Source organism: Schistocerca nitens, chromosome 4 (assembly GCF_023898315.1).
Source record: "Schistocerca nitens isolate TAMUIC-IGC-003100 chromosome 4, iqSchNite1.1, whole genome shotgun sequence".
NCBI lineage: Eukaryota > Metazoa > Arthropoda > Insecta > Orthoptera > Acrididae > Schistocerca > Schistocerca nitens.
Genome location: NC_064617.1, coordinates 19982926 through 20001050, shown reverse-complemented (window position 1 = coordinate 20001050; position 18125 = coordinate 19982926). Strand labels below are relative to the sequence as shown.

Sequence of the window (18125 nt, the reverse complement as noted above, 5' to 3'; positions counted from 1 at the left end):
GTGTTAATTTAGTTCCTACTGCTCACATCAGTTTATCTGTGTATCACTTATGTTGCACCTTCTATATGATTCTTTTGTCATGTTATGTGTGGAGTCAAGAGAGGCTTATTTCCGTTATTGTTCAGAGGTTTAAGAATAAAGCTGTATTTGTGTTACTTGGATCAGTTTATTGTATTACTTGGTTACTACAGCAGCTATTCAGAAGAGTCAGTAAAATTTTAGGTTATAATAAAGTGTGCAAAGTAACTGACTATCTCATTAAAGAGGTGCAGCTATTCATTGGGAGCAGTAATATGGTGGAAATAGTGCACTTGAGCTAGTGTGTGTGTGTGTGTGTGTGTGTGTGTGTGTGTGTGTGTTTTTTACTGTCAGCCACGGGTCGGACTGGTAATGTTTACTTCTCATTGCTGAGGAACATATTAAAAATAACAAATCTCCAGTAAAAATATCCCATGCATTGTGTGTGTAGTCATCAGTATCCTAATCCTAATAACAAAATTACACTTGGACCATAGGCTTCAGCAAAACAGTTTGTAACAGACATCATCTGGTGGATATTTTACCACTGTTGTAGTGGAAAATTGTCGTTTCCGCAAGAGTATCACTGGAGCAGTCTCCCAGACACTAGTCCTATACAAAAGTGTGACTATCCTACAGTTATCAGCCTGAACTGTTTGAGGTCACACTGGAAGAATTTTCCAAAGATAGTTATGATAAAAAAAGAACTGAATAGCAGGAATTTTGAAACCTGCGTATTGGTGTGTCAAGAAATCTGCACCCTTTTTTAGTGAAGCTCAGGCAGACCCAACAGACTGAATTTTGATCTCTCTCTCTCTCTCTCTCTCTCTCTCTCTCTCTCTCTCTCCCCCCCCACCCTCCCACCCCTCACCCTCCCCCCAACCCCCCACCCTCTCTGGGATACCTGACATCCATGTTGTGTGATCCAGGAAGTGGATTCTGTTTGAAGTGATTGGAGCTATCACCTAAGCAGTGTACTGTTTAAAAGGACGACATAAAACTGTTTTATGTGTACTGCACTAAGATAAAAGATTGTTTTTTTTTATCTTATTCAGCTTTATTTTCACTTATTTCCAAAATAATGGAACCTGATTTACTACACTATGCATAAGTGAAACATTTTCTTTCAGTTTGGTTGGTACACAAGGAGGATCTCCCTGGCTGGGATCTATAAAATGACGGAGCTCTACATGATACAAGATAAATCAGATGGTTTCCAGGAAACATGGCAATTCCTGCGTAGACGAATTGATGATGCTGAGAGGTTACATACGTATTTGCACCAGTCAGAAGAAACGTCGGCCATCGCTCGAGAAACTGCTACTGCTGCTTTTATCACAGTAAGAGAAATGTGTTTTGAATAACTCTATACAGTTATAATTTACTCTGTCACCATGTTTAAGAATTTGACAATTTCAGTAGTGATATAAACTGGTATTTTTACTCCTTACTCTGGACTGGTGGCATTTAATTTCATTACTCATTGCTATTAGTTCCAAAACATGATTAAAAAGGAGCTGTACAGTACCTATGTTATTGTGAGAAGTAACCAAAGAGGTTCAAATTCCCATCCCCACATCTGTCTTAAGTTTTCCAATATTTCCATAAATCACTAGTGTCCAGTGCCAGTCTAATTCTTCAAACAAAATTCTGACCAAATTCCTTCGCCATCCTTGCCAACACTGGAATTGTGCTCTTGTCATTAATAATGTTGATAGATTTATTTTTGTAGTGTGTCCACCTTGCGCAAAACACTATTTTTGTCTTTTATTTCTCAGACATGTTTCACTGAAGTTTCAGCCTCATGAGTGGGCTTTTATTATCTTTCTTATTACCACATGCTGAGGAAAGCAGAAAAAATGACAAACTGTGAAAAAAAAAACAACTGCAATAAAAAACATAAAAATCCAAGAAAACCACAGCCTGTGGTAACAAAAAAGATAATAAAAGCCCACTGACGATACCAAAACGGCAGCAGAATGTTGGGGAAATAAAAGAAAAGATAAAAAAAGTTATATGTTGCTCAAGGTAGATCCTCTCCAAAAGAAAGCTATTTGTAAGTCAACAGGGACAGAAGAGGTTCAATCTCAAGATGAATAATGTTGATATCTACAAAATATTAAACTCAAATCTTTCCTCCTTTCATTTGAAAAGGTAGTTAAACTGCAATAAACACCGAAGAAAGACAAAAAGGAGCTCAAGATTTCTGAAATCAAATTTCTAAGATTTTTGGCGTGTGTGTGTGTGTGTGTGTGTGTGTGTGTTTTCAGTTACAGGAAAAGAACAATAATACATTTATCTCTTGAAAGTGAAGGCAAAAATGGAAAATACATTCAAAGTGATTAACTGATGGGGTTAAACTGATGTGCTTGCAAGCAAAAGCTCCAGGAGCAAGCAGTTTATATACATACAATTCAGTTTCCACCACCCCCTTCCATTCCCCTGCCATCTAAAATCTCTCCCCCACCACTCCCACCCTCCCTCCACACAGTCCATCCCCACTGCACCACCCCAAGTCCATGCCCCCCCCTTCCAGTCCATCACCATCACCATCACCCCCACAACCACTCCCAGTCCATCACCATCACCCCCACAACCACTCCCAGTCCATCACCATCACCCCCAAAACTACTCCCAGTCCGTCACCATCACCCCCACAACCACTCCCAGTCCATCACCATCACCCCCACAGCCACTCCCACTCCACCCCCCCCCCACCCCACACACTCCTTCCCTCCCCCCACTCCCCTTCTCTGTCCCTACCCCTCTCTGCACTGTGATTAACACACTGGAATCACATTTGGCAGAAGCAGGGTTTTAATTCCTGTGTAGCCCTCGAGAAGTAGCTCTTACATGGTTTCCTTAAACTTTTTAAGGCAGACGTCTTTGTGACAAGCAATATTGAGGGAATAGTATGTCTTCAGTCTTTACAAATATAATGGCAATGTTACTGGTGACAATGCCACTGTAGCAGAGTTCCTAAACATGATTTTCCAAAATTCCTTCACCAATGAAGATTAAGTAGAATTCAAAACTTCAGATCAAGAACAGCTGCAACATTAGTAATTTGGAAGTAGAGAACCTCAGTGCAGTGAAGTCAATTAATAAAGGTAAATCTTCTGGTCCAGCCTGTACACCAATTACGTTCCTTTGGAGTATGCTCACGAAATTGCTCCATTTTTGGCCATTGTGTACAAACCAACAGTTAGATGAAGCATTTGTGCCTAAAGACTGAAAAAGAGCATTATGACCACTGTCCTACTATCGATGTAAATCAATCCAGGCGATAGCAGCATTATCGATGTAAACCCATCCAGGCGGTAGCAGTATCACCTGGTGAGGAATGACTTCTGGTCATACACACACACATGGTGCATGTAGGTGTAATATCAGTGAGCATACTGTCTGTGTGTAGCATGGGGAATTCTTGTGATCTATCTGAATTTGACCGCGTTGGCCCGGAGGCTCGGCACGAGCATTTCGGAAACGGCACAACTTGAGGGGCGTTCGAGGAGTGCTGTGGTGATTGTCTTCAACACATGGTGAAACCAACTCGATACATCGTGGGGTCGGGCAGCTACCCCTCGTTACAGGTGTCGGACGTCACAGGCTGAGCAGACTGGTAAAATAGGACGGTGGGCAAACTGTTGTCAGAACTTAACATCATACTCTAATTCTAGGCATAGTACAAATGTGTCTGTACACACAGTGCACTGAACTCTCCTAACGATTAGCCTCTGCAGCTGACGACTCGTGCGTGTGCCAAAATTAACACCACGACATCGGCAACCACAACTGAAATGTGCATACAATCATTGGCACTCGACGTTGGTTCAGTGGCCCAGTGTTGCACGGTCCGATGAATCCTGATACTTTCTTTATTGTGCCGATTGGAGGGCACGAATCTGTCGTCTTGCAGGGGAGCAGCTCCTCGATACCTGTACTTCAGGATGGAAAACAGCTTGTGGCGGCTCCATTATGCTCTGAGGAGCATTCACATGGCCATCCTTAGGCCCAGTGGATCATGTGTAAGGCACCGTGACGGCCAACGAGTGTCGTACACTGGTTTCAGACCACATACACCCCTTCTTGACGATAATATTTCCTGATTGCAGTGGCATATTTCAACAAGATAATACACCGTGTCACAAGGCCAGTAGTGTAAAGGAGTAGTTTGAGGAACACAGTGGCGAGCTCCAGTTGATGTGCTGATCCCCCAACTCACCAGGTGTGAACTCAATCGAGCACATCTGGGATGTGATTGAATGTGGTGTCAGAACTCATCGCCCCATCCCTAAAATTTATGGGAATAAGCTGACTTGTGTGTGCAGATGTGGTGCCAACTCCCCTCCAGCAACCAACCACGGCGTCACTGCTTCCGTGCCACGAAGTATTGGCGCTGTTTTCTGTGCCAAAGGTGGACGTACCGGCTGTTACGTAGTTGGTCATAATGCTCTGGCTGGTCAGTGTAAATAGAATTGAATTATACACCCATAGCATTGATATCGATTTGCAGTAGGATTTTTGAACATATTCTGTGTTCCAACATTATGAAATACCTTGAAAAAATGAGTTATTGACACACAACCAGCACAGGTCAGAACTAGTAGTAACATCGTGACATTAAGCCATCGGAGGTGTGCTCAATGCAGATGGGGTGACCTTGCTACTGTCGGTTGACTGCCGATGTCCACTTAGAGCACGAGACAAACCTGCAGGCCCAGACAGTGAGCCTGGATAGGATAGCTGCAAGGTGGGTGCCTGAGGGCAGCTGGGCATTGGCTTGAGCAGATGAAGTAGCATACCAGGCTGGAGGTGTGAAGCAGCTTTGCCAGGGTGCTTTCTCTGAGTGGAGTGAACCTATATAAACTAAAGAGCCTATCGAGGGCTTCTTTGAGAGAAGACTGAGCAATTTATTTCTTTCACTTAGGCTTTGAATGTACAGACCAGCTGATCCGCCTCTCCATTGCACTGAGAATGAAAGGGAGGAGTAGCAACATACTGGGTGCCACACTTTGTACATAAATTTTCAAAGTCTTGAGACAGAAACTGTGCGTCATTTTCCATTAGAAGTACATACGGAAATCCTTCTAAGGGAAAGAATCTTTGAGAGGGCTGTGAGTGAAGCTGCCGTGAATGTGGACTGGCAACAAACCATGTAAGGCAACTTTGAGAAAGCATCAACTTCTACAAACCAAAAGAAGGTAAGGAACGGACCCTTAACATGAGCATGAAAACACTCACATACGCGCTGGAAGGTGGGGATGGGGAAAGAGAGGCCCGTGGTGCTGCTTAATGGATAGTTCACTGCAGGCAGGCTGTCACAACTTGTTTGACCTCATTGTCAATAACCAGCCATAACCCATGGCAGTGGGACAGCTATTTTGTATGAGAAGCACCCCAGTGGTCAAGTTGGACAAGGTACAGTCTTAGACATAAAAACTGACCGCCGGCCGGCCGCCACAGAGACTAGGTTCGAGTCGTTCACTTAAGGTGGCCAATAAAACTGGCCGCCCCTGACAACTCTTAAGTCCGGCCATCTGCACAATCTGGCAACACCGTAAGATGCGGAAGTGTTAGGAGGAAGTGTTGTCTACTTCCGATGTGTGCTCGCACTGTGTGAGCCCGTGGTCTAGCGGTAATAGTCGCGCATCCTAAACTGATAGTCGCCTGTTCGCGTCCACTTTTTTTTACTACATTTCGGCCCTCGTATAAAGTTATGAGTCTGATTGAACATCGAAGATAATTCGCTTGACATTCTACCCACCAGCAATAACAAGTATTCCAGAAACAATTCCGCAGGACAGCTCGTGGCTGCGTCGCGATCATAACAGCTTACGCTCGAGCGTTTCCTCGCGCTGCAGCGGCTACCGGCCACCGGCCAGACGCCACCCACCGCCTGAAATCCGGCGCCGCCCATGTGAACGCGGCGCGACGCTGTCAGTATATGTTTTAACTGTCATTTTCGAATTTGAAGTTCTAGTTATCATCTTGCAGTTAAGCATTGCATTTTGCATACTTGAAAATCATGAACTACGGTTAAGCATTGTAAAATTGAGTCGCAAGTGGAAGAAGGTGTAACATCTGCAACACAACGTTTACTTTTGGTATAACAGAGGGGTGAATGCAGAGGAGGCAACTAGAAAGATTTGAACTGTGTGTGGAGCGAGTGCTTTTGGGGAAAATACGCCAGAAAAAGATATTCTTGTTTCAACAAAGATCGTTCTGGCATGAATGATTTTCCACATTAAGGAAGTCTCGACTACTGATACATGTGATAGATTACCATTTCACCATCATGCGACATTTTCAATCAACAGGCAAAGTTCAGAAGTCTGGCGTAGGAGTACTGCATGCTCTAATTCGAAACAACAAAAATCATGGAGTGACTATTATTGAACGTCATCAGGTCGCTCATTGAGCATTCGTATGCAGTACTGTTGTTGGTGACGTGTTATGATGCCTTTATCGTTAACTTCCTAAGAAGAAATGAAAGGCTGAGCCCCACCAAAAGACGTAAACTCGAGCAAAGAGTAGTGTGAACATAATATTTTACATCTGATAGCTCCAAAAGTGTGTTTTGGGCTACGAATTCTGCCCCACGGGGTGTGTGCAACACAGCTGGAATTTGTTGCCAACAACTAAGACACCTTTTGGTGGCAGTGTAAGGAAATCGAGCAACAAAACTACATCACCTGTGCTACTGCATGATGACGCACTCTGTTGATTTGAGAAACAAAACTGTCCAGGAGATTGATAGTAAAGTCGTCTCTCAGGCATTTGTATTGATAGGGAAGTCCTCTCTCAAGCACATGTCCCTCTCGTCATATATTCGTAAAAAATTACCTTTCCCGCTCTTGATCGATCAACCGTCAAGGCAATTCATTTCTAGACGAAAATACTCTTCAAACTACACTGGTTTAATGACATCGTTAGAACTAGTGGGTTTCTACGGGCGTAGAATTTGTAAACAACATTAGCATTGTCAGATTGTTTTAGATATCGTGAAAGAAAATTGTGCTCCTGATTAATTTCTCTTTGGCGGTTACTGATGCGTTTAGTAAACTAATGGAAAATTTAATTAAAATATTCACTGTACTAATACAAATTAAATTCAGCTTACTACAGTAACAACACGACGGCAGTCTATCTTAATAAAACATTAAGTGACTATAAGACGATTGATCCTATTTTAACGCGAATTAGTAGGATATTACCGTCTTTTGACATCGAAAAGATCTGTATTTGCTTCATTTCGTGTATCATTCGCAAGTATTATGAAAATGTGTCATTTCATAGATAAAATTATGTATTCACAACAACAAAAAATATGTAGGTAGAAAACAAAAGTGGCATTATGAATTTGGCAGTACCGTAAGGTTTTCGTTCTGACACTAACAAGGGGAGGCCGCCAATTGTGAAATTCAGATTCGATTCATACTGCGCATAATAAAAGCTCATGGCCAGAGGTGTAATGTGGCAAAGCACCAAGATGCACTTCTCAGCCGTTGTCGAGAAAATCGACAGTTAATAGAAACCGTTGCGCTGAAATACTCTCTACGATGTATAACTTCCTATAGCGTCGTGGCGCAGCGGTAAGTGCTTGGGTTTGTAAATCTAAGGTCGCCGGATCGAATCTCGCGCCATGCAATTTTTTTGTTTTTTTTTAGCATTTGTTTTTTGTAATTGGTCTCTAATTCGAACGTTTCACTTACACTATACGTATTCGCTTCGGAATATCGTTTCTACGTCTTCCGTTAACTACACGTGTAAACATTATGAAGACAATTAATAACATTTGTGAAATACAACTTTGTTTGCAGAAAACATAATCATGTTCGAAGTCGCCAGTTTTTCCACGACAAACGACTTTCAGCAACTTATTATATGCATAATTGTTGCAACTGATTGCAATGAATATATATATATATATATATATATATATATATATATATATATATATATATATATATTAATTACAAATATCAAATACTAAAAAAAAGTTACATGGTGCGAGATTCGATCCGGTGACCTTCGGATTACGAACCCGAGCGCTTACCGCTGCGCCACGACGCTGTAGGAAGTTACAAATCGTAGAGAGTATTTCACCCCAACGGTTTCTTTTAACTGTCGATTTCCTCGACAACGGCTGAGAAGTGCATCTTGGTGCTTTGCCACATTACACCTCTGGCTATGAGCTTTTATTATGCGCGATATGAATCGAATCTGAATTTCACAATTGGCGGCCTCCCCTTGTAAGGGTTCCTGAAAGTAGCAAGAGCAATTTTGCTCGAGCGTTGCCTTACGATTCCCTTATTGAGTTTGTATCTGCCTGCCTGTAGCTCTGCTACAAAAGAATTAAAAATCTGGCTTTCAGCGAGTCTCGAAAGGCGAACGAAAGCAGCTTGCACCTGGTAGCCAAGCATGTTACCTCAGAACTGGTTTTTTCCTAAAGTGGGAAGACATCCTTTTGAGGTTCAATTGTTGGCAAATGTCAGTCAGACATGTGCCGTTGGTCTAAACGTTTCGGTGTGTTGAATTTGTACCAATGATTTTTCTACAGGTTTTTTCTGTCCCAAATAGAGAGTTGAAGTCTCCCATTAGTATTTTCACGTCATCTTGCTGAATTTTGCTCATAGTATTTTGAGTGTGTTCCAGAATTTTTCGACATTTTCGGTGTTTTTCTTATTTTCGATGTTGGTGGGGACATGTGCATTGATGAGTTTATATTTTTTACTGGGGATCTTAATGGGCATAGTCATAAGTCGGTTGTTGATGGGCAGGCCGCGGTGGCCGAGCGGTTCTAGGCGCTTCAGTCCGGAACCACGCGACTGCTACGGTCGCAGGTTCGAATCCTGCCTCGGGCATGGATGTGTGTGCTGTCCTTAGCTTAGTTAGGTTTAAGTAGTTCTAAGTTCTAGGGGACTAATGACCACAGCAGTTGAGTCCCATAGTGCTCAGAGCCATTTGAACCATTTTTTTATTGAGTACAGAAATACAGTTGTTAGTACGTAACCCTAACAAACTCAAAGCAAAGGCAAATGAGGACGTTCAAAGATGATTTTTAAAAATTCCCACACCAAGTTCAATGCACATTTGAGTTCTCTTGATAACACAACGCATAGCTCTTCTGAGGTCGTCTTTGCGTTCTTTTATGAGGGCTGCACTATTCGTCATCCGAACGATGAAATCGGCTCTTGGGTTTACTTTTTCTTTGTAGACTTCGCATTTAACCATCCCCACAGGCAAAAATCCAAAGCGATAAGGCCCAGCGACCTTGAAGGCCAAGAAAAGTGCCCATATCTACCGATCCATCTTACAGGAAATATTAGGTTTGGATACTGTATCACCTGACGACTAGAATGTGCAGGAGCCCCCGTCATGTTGAAGGAACATGCGCATCCTTGTAGCCAAATGAAACTCTTCCAATAACGCTGGAAGCTCATTTTCAAGGAACTGTAGACAACAGGGTGCCGTAAGGACCAACATACGAAACGAAAATGCGTTGAACCCAGCTATATGTACGCAATAAAAATTGGACACATGTTATATGGCTTTTTTCTGCAATTTGTCTATACTACCACCTCCTACAATATTTACAATTCCTCCTGAAACATCCTGTATGATTATTTGGGTCTCGACGGGTAATCGAAAGTTTTCAGTGCTAGACGCCCGTCATCGTCCGAACCATCGCGGGAATACAATGTATCAGCGAGCGAGTGGAGACTCGAACTCGGATTGTGGTTAAGGGCGAATCCCAAGCGCATGGTTATGAACAATTGGAAGCGCAAACTTAATGTCATCGGAACCTTGTTGAAGGACAACGACATGCGATCGTTAGACCGACTGCAGAAAGTTCAGTTTATAAATACATACATACTTAGCAAAATATATCATGTCGCAGCAGTCTTACCGATACCGCAGGTCACTGCACATAAATTATTAGCTGTAGCCTCTTGGTATGTGTGGAAACAAAATATCTTTAAAGTATCCTTCCACACGGCGACATTGCAGAGGCAAACCGGAAGACTTGGAATTGAAGACGTGCTTTTAAACTAATACATCCCACTAAGACAGGCATCACGAAACTTCTGTTCCTCTCGTTAGATCCTGGGGATAGGAACGCTCCTGTTAATGTAGCATGCCAGCCTAGATTACGTCCGAAAGTACTATGGCGATTGGAGCTGTATAAGACTTCCGCCAACACAAACCAACACTAGAACCGTCTATGATTATTATATTACCAGACATCGTCTTCACAAAACCAATTCCGGTATAATAACCTACAACAAACTGGAGGAACGTCAGGATAAATATCAACAAAATTCTGCCAACTAGAGTCAGTGCGGTATGGTGCGACGTTGTAAACGAAACCATACCCGCAGTGGAACGATTATCGGAAATCAAATTAGACTATCTCCATACTGCCACAAATATCGGCTGGTAGAAACTGTAGCGCACATCTTCTTATGCAAAAATAGAATCAGAATTTGGAACTGGACTAGGAAGAAATTAGCACCATCAACAGAACCGCAGAATGTCATATACCGGTAACGGAAGCTTTACAACCCGACTAGAAATGTTACGAATAGCAGTTATTCGTGGTATCTGGGATCGTTTGGGTTTTATTTCGTAACAAGCAAAACTTAGAACTAAGAAGAGTACATGCTTTATATTGCAGAAGAACATTTTAAGCTGAAGAAGAATAATAAATATAAGGAATGCTATCAATTTTTTTATCTATTGCTTTATGTGAGCTACAAAAAGGGGGACAGTTTTTTTTATTAGAAACAGAATACTATTCTTTCACTTTTTTATTCCCGGAATATTCTTTTACGTTGGTCCTAAAATTAGAACTGTTCTAATTTGGCAAAACCCCTCCGGCTCCGAAACGTTTTTCATTTGTTGATAAATATATGTCTTCATTACAGACCTCATATGCATCCAATGCATAATAACCTAAATTGTGAATATATTTCAGAATGAATGTTTGTCATGTATTTTTCCGTCACCTTTTTCACTGTTATAAGTTATTTTCTACAAGGAATGCACGCCATTGGAGGCGGCAACTGTAATTTATTTTACCTTAATTACTACTTCAATTTTGTTCTACAATTTAAAGGAATATATGGGCGCAAACATGGAATACATGGGATTAATGCAGCTGCTCAGTGACAGGTACGGGGGAAGCATTGCGGCGAGGCCTCGGATCTGCGACACCTGCCTTCTTTGCCTCCGCCTACCTGGTGCTGAAAGTCTTCTCAAACTATAAAAAAAAAATTAATAATAGTGCAGTGATCAGCACGTCTGTCTAGTTACTAGGAGGTCCAGGTTCGAAGCCCAGTCGGTCACAAATTTTCATCAGCCATCGTTGCTGTATTTCAACGCGCTGTGACAGTGTGGACGTCGGTCCTTCGATACTTAATATGCAATTGCTTTTTGAGGCAGCACAGGAGATTTGCGAACATTTGTCTCGCCATCAATGTAACGGGACTTCAACGGCATCCAACCCTTAGTCATTGCTTTGTGCCGGCGATATGCGAATCAGATTGTAGTTCATATTTAGTCAAATAACGGATGATCAGCATACAAGTATGCCGGCCGGGGTGCCGGCGATATGCGAATCAGATTGTAGTTCATATTTAGTCAAATAACGGATGGTCAGCATACAAGTATGCCGGCCGGGGTGGCCGAGTGTTTCTAGGCGCTACAGTCTGGAACCGCGTGACCGCTACGGTCGCAGGTTCGAATCCTGTCTCGGGCATGGGTGTGTCTGATGTCCTTAGGTTAGTTAGGTTTAAGTAGTTCTAAGTTCTAGCGGACTGACAACCTCAGAAGTTAAGTCCCATAGTGCTCAGAGCCATTTGAACCATTTTTTAAGTATATAGTAGTATTTACGAACAGTAGAAGCAGGATTGCAGCGAACTGGTCACTTAACCAAATGCAACATAGAGTACCTGTGTAATGAGTCATTCCAGCTGCATAGCTGAGGGTAATATTTGCTAAGCAATTCATTGCAGAATTAATGTAACACCCGCACGATGACCTCTGTAGTCATACTGTATCATTAGCAGCTCGCGAATGGTGTAGTATGTTCGTAAAATTGTATTACTCAAGCTGAGAATAAATAAAGAGAAGCGACGACGCTACAACACTATCTTTACTTAAGTAGGTAGTCAGCGCTAAATTATGTGCGCCAACATTAACGTTACTGTAAGCAGTTTGACAGCATAACACCACCACAACTACTGACAACCTGAACCATTATCACCACGCAGTTGTAACTCGCAGTGATTACAAGTTGCTGATGTTTGTCAAGAATAGCGGAAAGCGCCTCTGAAGTTCCATTTGCATTACGACTAGGACACAGAGAATCCTAAATAACAGTAATAGGTCACCCAGCGAAGAAAAGAGTCGACGTATTGCCTCAAGTTCTTGCATTTTGCTATTAATGCAGTTCCCAATGGTTTCACACTAACGGGTTCCTTTGGCTGTCGGGATACTCATATTGGAATTATGAAAGTGTAATTGCTAGAACGCTCAACTACCTTAATAACACCTCATTCTGGATTGAGTACGACTCGGAAAGCGACGTAAATTTGACGTTTCCATCCATCTCCTGACGGCTTGCTGAATGAAGTCTGAAGCGCACGCACAGTTGAGTTGCCTGCCGCATGGTTTCTGTGAAGTGTTGTGGCAGCTGGCAGTCATTGCTGAATACAGACATGTGCAAATATCCTCACTGCTTCAGGGGAACTCGTCTTTGTTGCATTTTTTCCGTACCGTAATTAGCACAATAAGATAAGGCTTATTCTGCTGAAGAACTTGATGCCCACAAGTCCTTAAATAAGAATCTCCTAGCGAGAGTAAGGCATGAAAGGAAACAGCCTGTTGGACAAAAGGATGGACAGCTCCCTGTTTTTGCGTTTCCGATAGCGCCTACGATAAGAATCTGGTGTCATACTATGCTTCAGAACCCTAAACTATTTATTTTTTTACTTCATACTAAAACAAACGTTGTGATATGAGAAGAGATAATGACTTAAATACTTCTCAGGAACTTTAGTTTTTCGTGTTTATTTTCTCACTTCATACTAAAACAAGGGCGTTAATATGAGAAGAGGAAATGAAATATACGCTTCCAAGACATAATATTTCCTCGTGTGCCACTACTGCATACATGAAAACCCTGCAGTTAATTTTTGTATGTTGGATAAATTTTAATACCACCTCACATTCCTTTCTGATAAGGTTCCTGTTTTCGTGGGATTCAAATAGAGTGGACATTTCATCACTGGTTGATATTCTGATGACTAATGACATGATACCCGTTGCAATTGCTCCATGGCACCTGTGAGTAGAGTCTCACGTTGGTTACTATAAGAACACGCAGGCAGTGATATCCGCTCACTGCTGTCAGAACCAAGGTGATTTCCTTGTGTTCATGGCGAAGCGTCTGCTGCAGTGTCCACGCTCAGCCAGCATAAACAAAGCGCGGCGGCATTGGGCACTGCTAATCGCTGTACTTGTCGCGAGCCTCGACAACAAGAGCGCACTGTCTCTGCTAACGATACTATGGAGTTAATACATCTTACTTAACGTAATACGCAGGACGTGGGTTGGGTAAAAATTCAGTTTCATCGCATTAAAATACTTTACAGTCATATTTGATGCAATATTTATTGTTGGTTGTCTCTCTAATGTTAGTAGTATTGATTCAGATTGTGCGTGAACACGAAAACACACACACACACATACACACGCACAGTCAGTCATTGATTCCAGTGAGGGTGACAACTACTGTGTGTTGAACAACACATGCACCAGTCAATTCCTCAGTTGGCGTCGAGTGGATGAGATTTTTCAATTACCTTGCATTGCAAGGATTGTAAGGAGGAGACTGAAAGTAAATGGACTTTTATGCTAAAGAGCTGCGACAAAGCAAAGCTTGACCGATTATCAGAAAATTGTCCACATGGGTTTTGTGGACTATACTTTTAGTAACCAACCGACCAACGGCCATTACGTAAGATTTCTCGCAGGCGTAGGGGCATTGATTTCATTAAGTTGTCGACAGTGTAGCGTGATGGTTTACTTCCCACCATACGATTTCTATATTCGTCCAAAGGTCGCTTGCATTTGTAGGTCCACATGGCAATGACCTTGTTACTTCTACCCACATATTCTCTATCTGGCTGATGTTCGGCGATCGTGCAACAAACGGCAACAGCTTTATCCTCTCTTGGCCCTGAAACCAATCTCGCACTGCTCTGCTATGATGGATGGGGCTCTGCTCCTGTAAATAAACTGTTATCTCGTTAGTTCATATATTTATATTTAAATAACGTGTTTGTAATAAGCACATTGGATTATTATTTTCCACAGTGTTTAAGAATTCAGGCCCTGTCATAGATAAGTGATCTAGATTCAACAGTCCGATTAAGAATGTGGTTTACCCAGCCTATCATATGATGAGGGTCGTAGTCGAATATCCACATTAAGACTGACTGACTGAATCCGATTAGAACGATCTGGTATCGAAATGAAACTACAGAAATCGTATAATTTGAACGACTGTATTGCAACAATGCTGCGCACATAAATTCCTATGATGGAGTAACAGGTAGCAACTGTCTAAGATAAAGTGAGAAATATGTCTACTAGCAGCAATGTAACGTAATTATAACCTATATTTATGTGATGGAAATACTGAATCGAACAATACACATCTATTTCAGTGGTTCGAAGATACACCATATCGGATTTGCTGATTACATAATGACAATAATAATAATCCAGTGTGGCGGATAGGGGAAACCCTCCCCCATATGGGTGGTACCGAGGAAATCAAATACTTGGGGTGAACCAAATACTAACACAATCCTGAACGGCTACTCAATCCGTTGAACCCAAAATCCAGACACGTCTGAGTGAAAATCACCGCTACTCTGGTCACCGTCTGTCAGCTCAATGAGCTCATCCGAAAATATTTGGTTGCAAAGGCTTCTACACCCTATGGTCCTGTCCGGTCCTGGAATCACCCAGGCCAAACCAATGAGACACAAACAAACATGAACTATGCAAGCAAAGTCAACATTACCCCAGGTGGTACACAACCCGCCTGTCGACAGGCGGCAGTCGGATTTTCGGATTCTGGGGAGTCCAGGTTAGCACGGCAGAGAATATCGAAGATCTCTGGTAAATTTCCCTACTAGCAGAAAACATGCACTTGAAAACTAAACATCGATACCTTGATCCAAACACGAAAACTAAATAATCTCACATAATAAATCGACCGACAAAAAATTCTCACCCTTGCTCTTCAAGAACCACGACTAACTGACAATGAATCCTTGCATTACGGAAACCATTGAATCTTCAAGAGCAAAATACAACAAAAGGTAGCGAAAGGCGTAGCAATCTTTGGCATTGAATTTCTCGAACACAGATCTATAATCAACTCTGTCAAAGAAATCACACCCATCAACAATGAAATGGTTCAAATGGCTCTGAGCACTATGGGACTTAACAGTGGAGGTCATCAGTCCCCTAGAACTTAAACGTAACTAACCTAAGGACATCACACACATCCATGCCCGAAGCAGGATTCGAACCTGCGACCGTAGCAGTCGCGTGGTTCCGGACTGAAGCGCCTAGAACCGCTCGGCCACCGCGGCCTGCCCATCAACAACCGACTTATGACTATGCCCATTAAGATCCCCAGTAAAAAATATAAACTCATCAATGCACATGTCCCCACCAACATCGAAAATAAGAAAAACACCGAAAATGTCGAAAAATTCGTAATCCGAAGGTCACCGGATCGAATCTCGCACCATGTAACTTTTTTTTAGTATTTGTTATTTGTAATTAATATATATATATATATATATATATATATATATATATATATATTCATTGCAATCAGTTGCAACAATTATGCATATAATAAGTTGCTGAAAGTCGTTTGTCGTGGAAAAACTGGCGACTTCGAACATGATTATGTTTTCTGCAAACAAAGTTGTATTTCACAAATGTTATTAATTGTCTTCATAATGTTTACACGTGTAGTTAACGGAAGACGTAGAAACGATATTCCGAAGCGAATACGTATAGTGTAAGTGAAACGTTCGAATTAGAGACCAATTACAAAAAACAAATGCTAAAAAAAAACAAAAAAATTGCATGGCGCGAGATTCGATCCGGCGACCTTAGATTTACAAACCCAAGCACTTACCGCTGCGCCACGACGCTATAGGAAGTTATACATCGTAGAGAGTATTTCAGCGCAACGGTTTCTATTAACTGTCGATTTTCTCGACAACGGCTGAGAAGTGCATCTTGGTGCTTTGCCACATTACACCTCTGGCCATGAGCTTTTATTATGCGCAGTATGAATCGAATCTGAATTTCACAATTGGCGGCCTCCCCTTGTTAGTGTCAGAACGAAAACCTTACGGTACTGCCAAATTCATAATGCCACTTTTGTTTTCTACCTACATATTTTTTGTTGTTGTGAATACATAATTTTATCTATGAAATGACACATTTTCATAATACTTGCGAATGATACACGAAATGAAGCAAATACAGATCTTTTCGATGTCAAAAGACGGTAATATCCTACTAATTCGCGTTAAAATAGGATCAATCGTCTTATAGTCACTTAATGTTTTATTAAGATAGACTGCCGTCGTGTTGTTACTGTAGTAAGCTGAATTTAATTTGTATTAGTACAGTGAATATTTTAATTAAATTTTCCATTAGTTTACTAAACGCATCAGTAACCGCCAAAGAGAAATTAATCAGGAGCACAATTTTCTTTCACGATATCTAAAACAATCTGACAATGCTAATGTTGTTTACAAATTCTACGCCCGTAGAAACCCACTAGTTCTAACGATGTCATTAAACCAGTGTAGTTTGAAGAGTATTTTCGTCTAGAAATGAATTGCCTTGACGGTTGATCGATCAAGAGCGGGAAAGGTAATTTTTTACGAATATATGACGAGAGGGACATGTGCTTGAGAGAGGACTTCCCTATCAATACAAATGCCTGAGAGACGACTTTACTATCAATCTCCTGGACAGTTTTGTTTCTCAAATCAACAGAGTGCGTCATCATGCAGTAGCACAGGTGATGTAGTTTTGTTGCTCGATTTCCTTACACTGCCACCAAAAGGTGTCTTAGTTGTTGGCAACAAATTCCAGCTGTGTTGCACACACCCCGTGGGGCAGAATTCGTAGCCCAAAACACACTTTTGGAGCTATCAGATGTAAAATATTATGTTCACACTACTCTTTGCTCGAGTTTACGTCTTTTGGTGGGGCTCAGCCTTTCATTTCTTCTTAGGAAGTTAACGATAAAGGCATCATAACACGTCACCAACAACAGTACTGCATACGAATGCTCAATGAGCGACCTGATGACGTTCAATAATAGTCACTCCATGATTTTTGTTGTTTCGAATTAGAGCATGCAGTACTCCTACGCCAGACTTCTGAACTTTGCCTGTTGATTGAAAATGTCGCATGATGGTGAAATGGTAATCTATCACATGTATCAGTAGTCGAGACTTCCTTAATGTGGAAAATCATTCATGCCAGAACGATCTTTGTTGAAACAAGAATATCTTTTTCTGGCGTATTTTCCCCAAAAGCACTCGCTCCACACACAGTTCAAATCTTTCTAGTTGCCTCCTCTGCATTCACCCCTCTGTTATACCAAAAGTAAACGTTGTGTTGCAGATGTTACACCTTCTTCCACTTGCGACTCAATTTTACAATGCTTAACCGTAGTTCATGATTTTCAAGTATGCAAAATGCAATGCTTAACTGCAAGATGATAACTAGAACTTCAAATTCGAAAATGACAGTTAAAACATATACTGACAGCGTCGCGCCGCGTTCACATGGGCGGCGCCGGATTTCAGGCGGTGGGTGGCGTCTGGCCGGTGGCCGGTAGCCGCTGCAGCGCGAGGAAACGCTCGAGCGTAAGCTGTTATGATCGCGACGCAGCCACGAGCTGTCCTGCGGAATTGTTTCTGGAATACTTGTTATTGCTGGTGGGTAGAATGTCAAGCGAATTATCTTCGATGTTCAATCAG

General features: G+C 41.8%; 1 protein-coding gene across 2 annotated transcripts in view; it reads left to right on the top strand.

Annotated features, from left to right (window-relative positions):
• LOC126251889 (ubiquinone biosynthesis protein COQ9, mitochondrial) overlaps positions 1-18125 on the top strand; it is a 198295-nt gene that overhangs the window by 163622 nt on the left and 16548 nt on the right. For both annotated transcript variants that reach the window (XM_049952599.1, XM_049952600.1), the window contains exon 5: positions 1149-1358. In XM_049952599.1, the coding sequence (XP_049808556.1) occupies positions 1149-1358 (210 nt within the window). The remainder of the gene's footprint in view (positions 1-1148; positions 1359-18125) is intronic.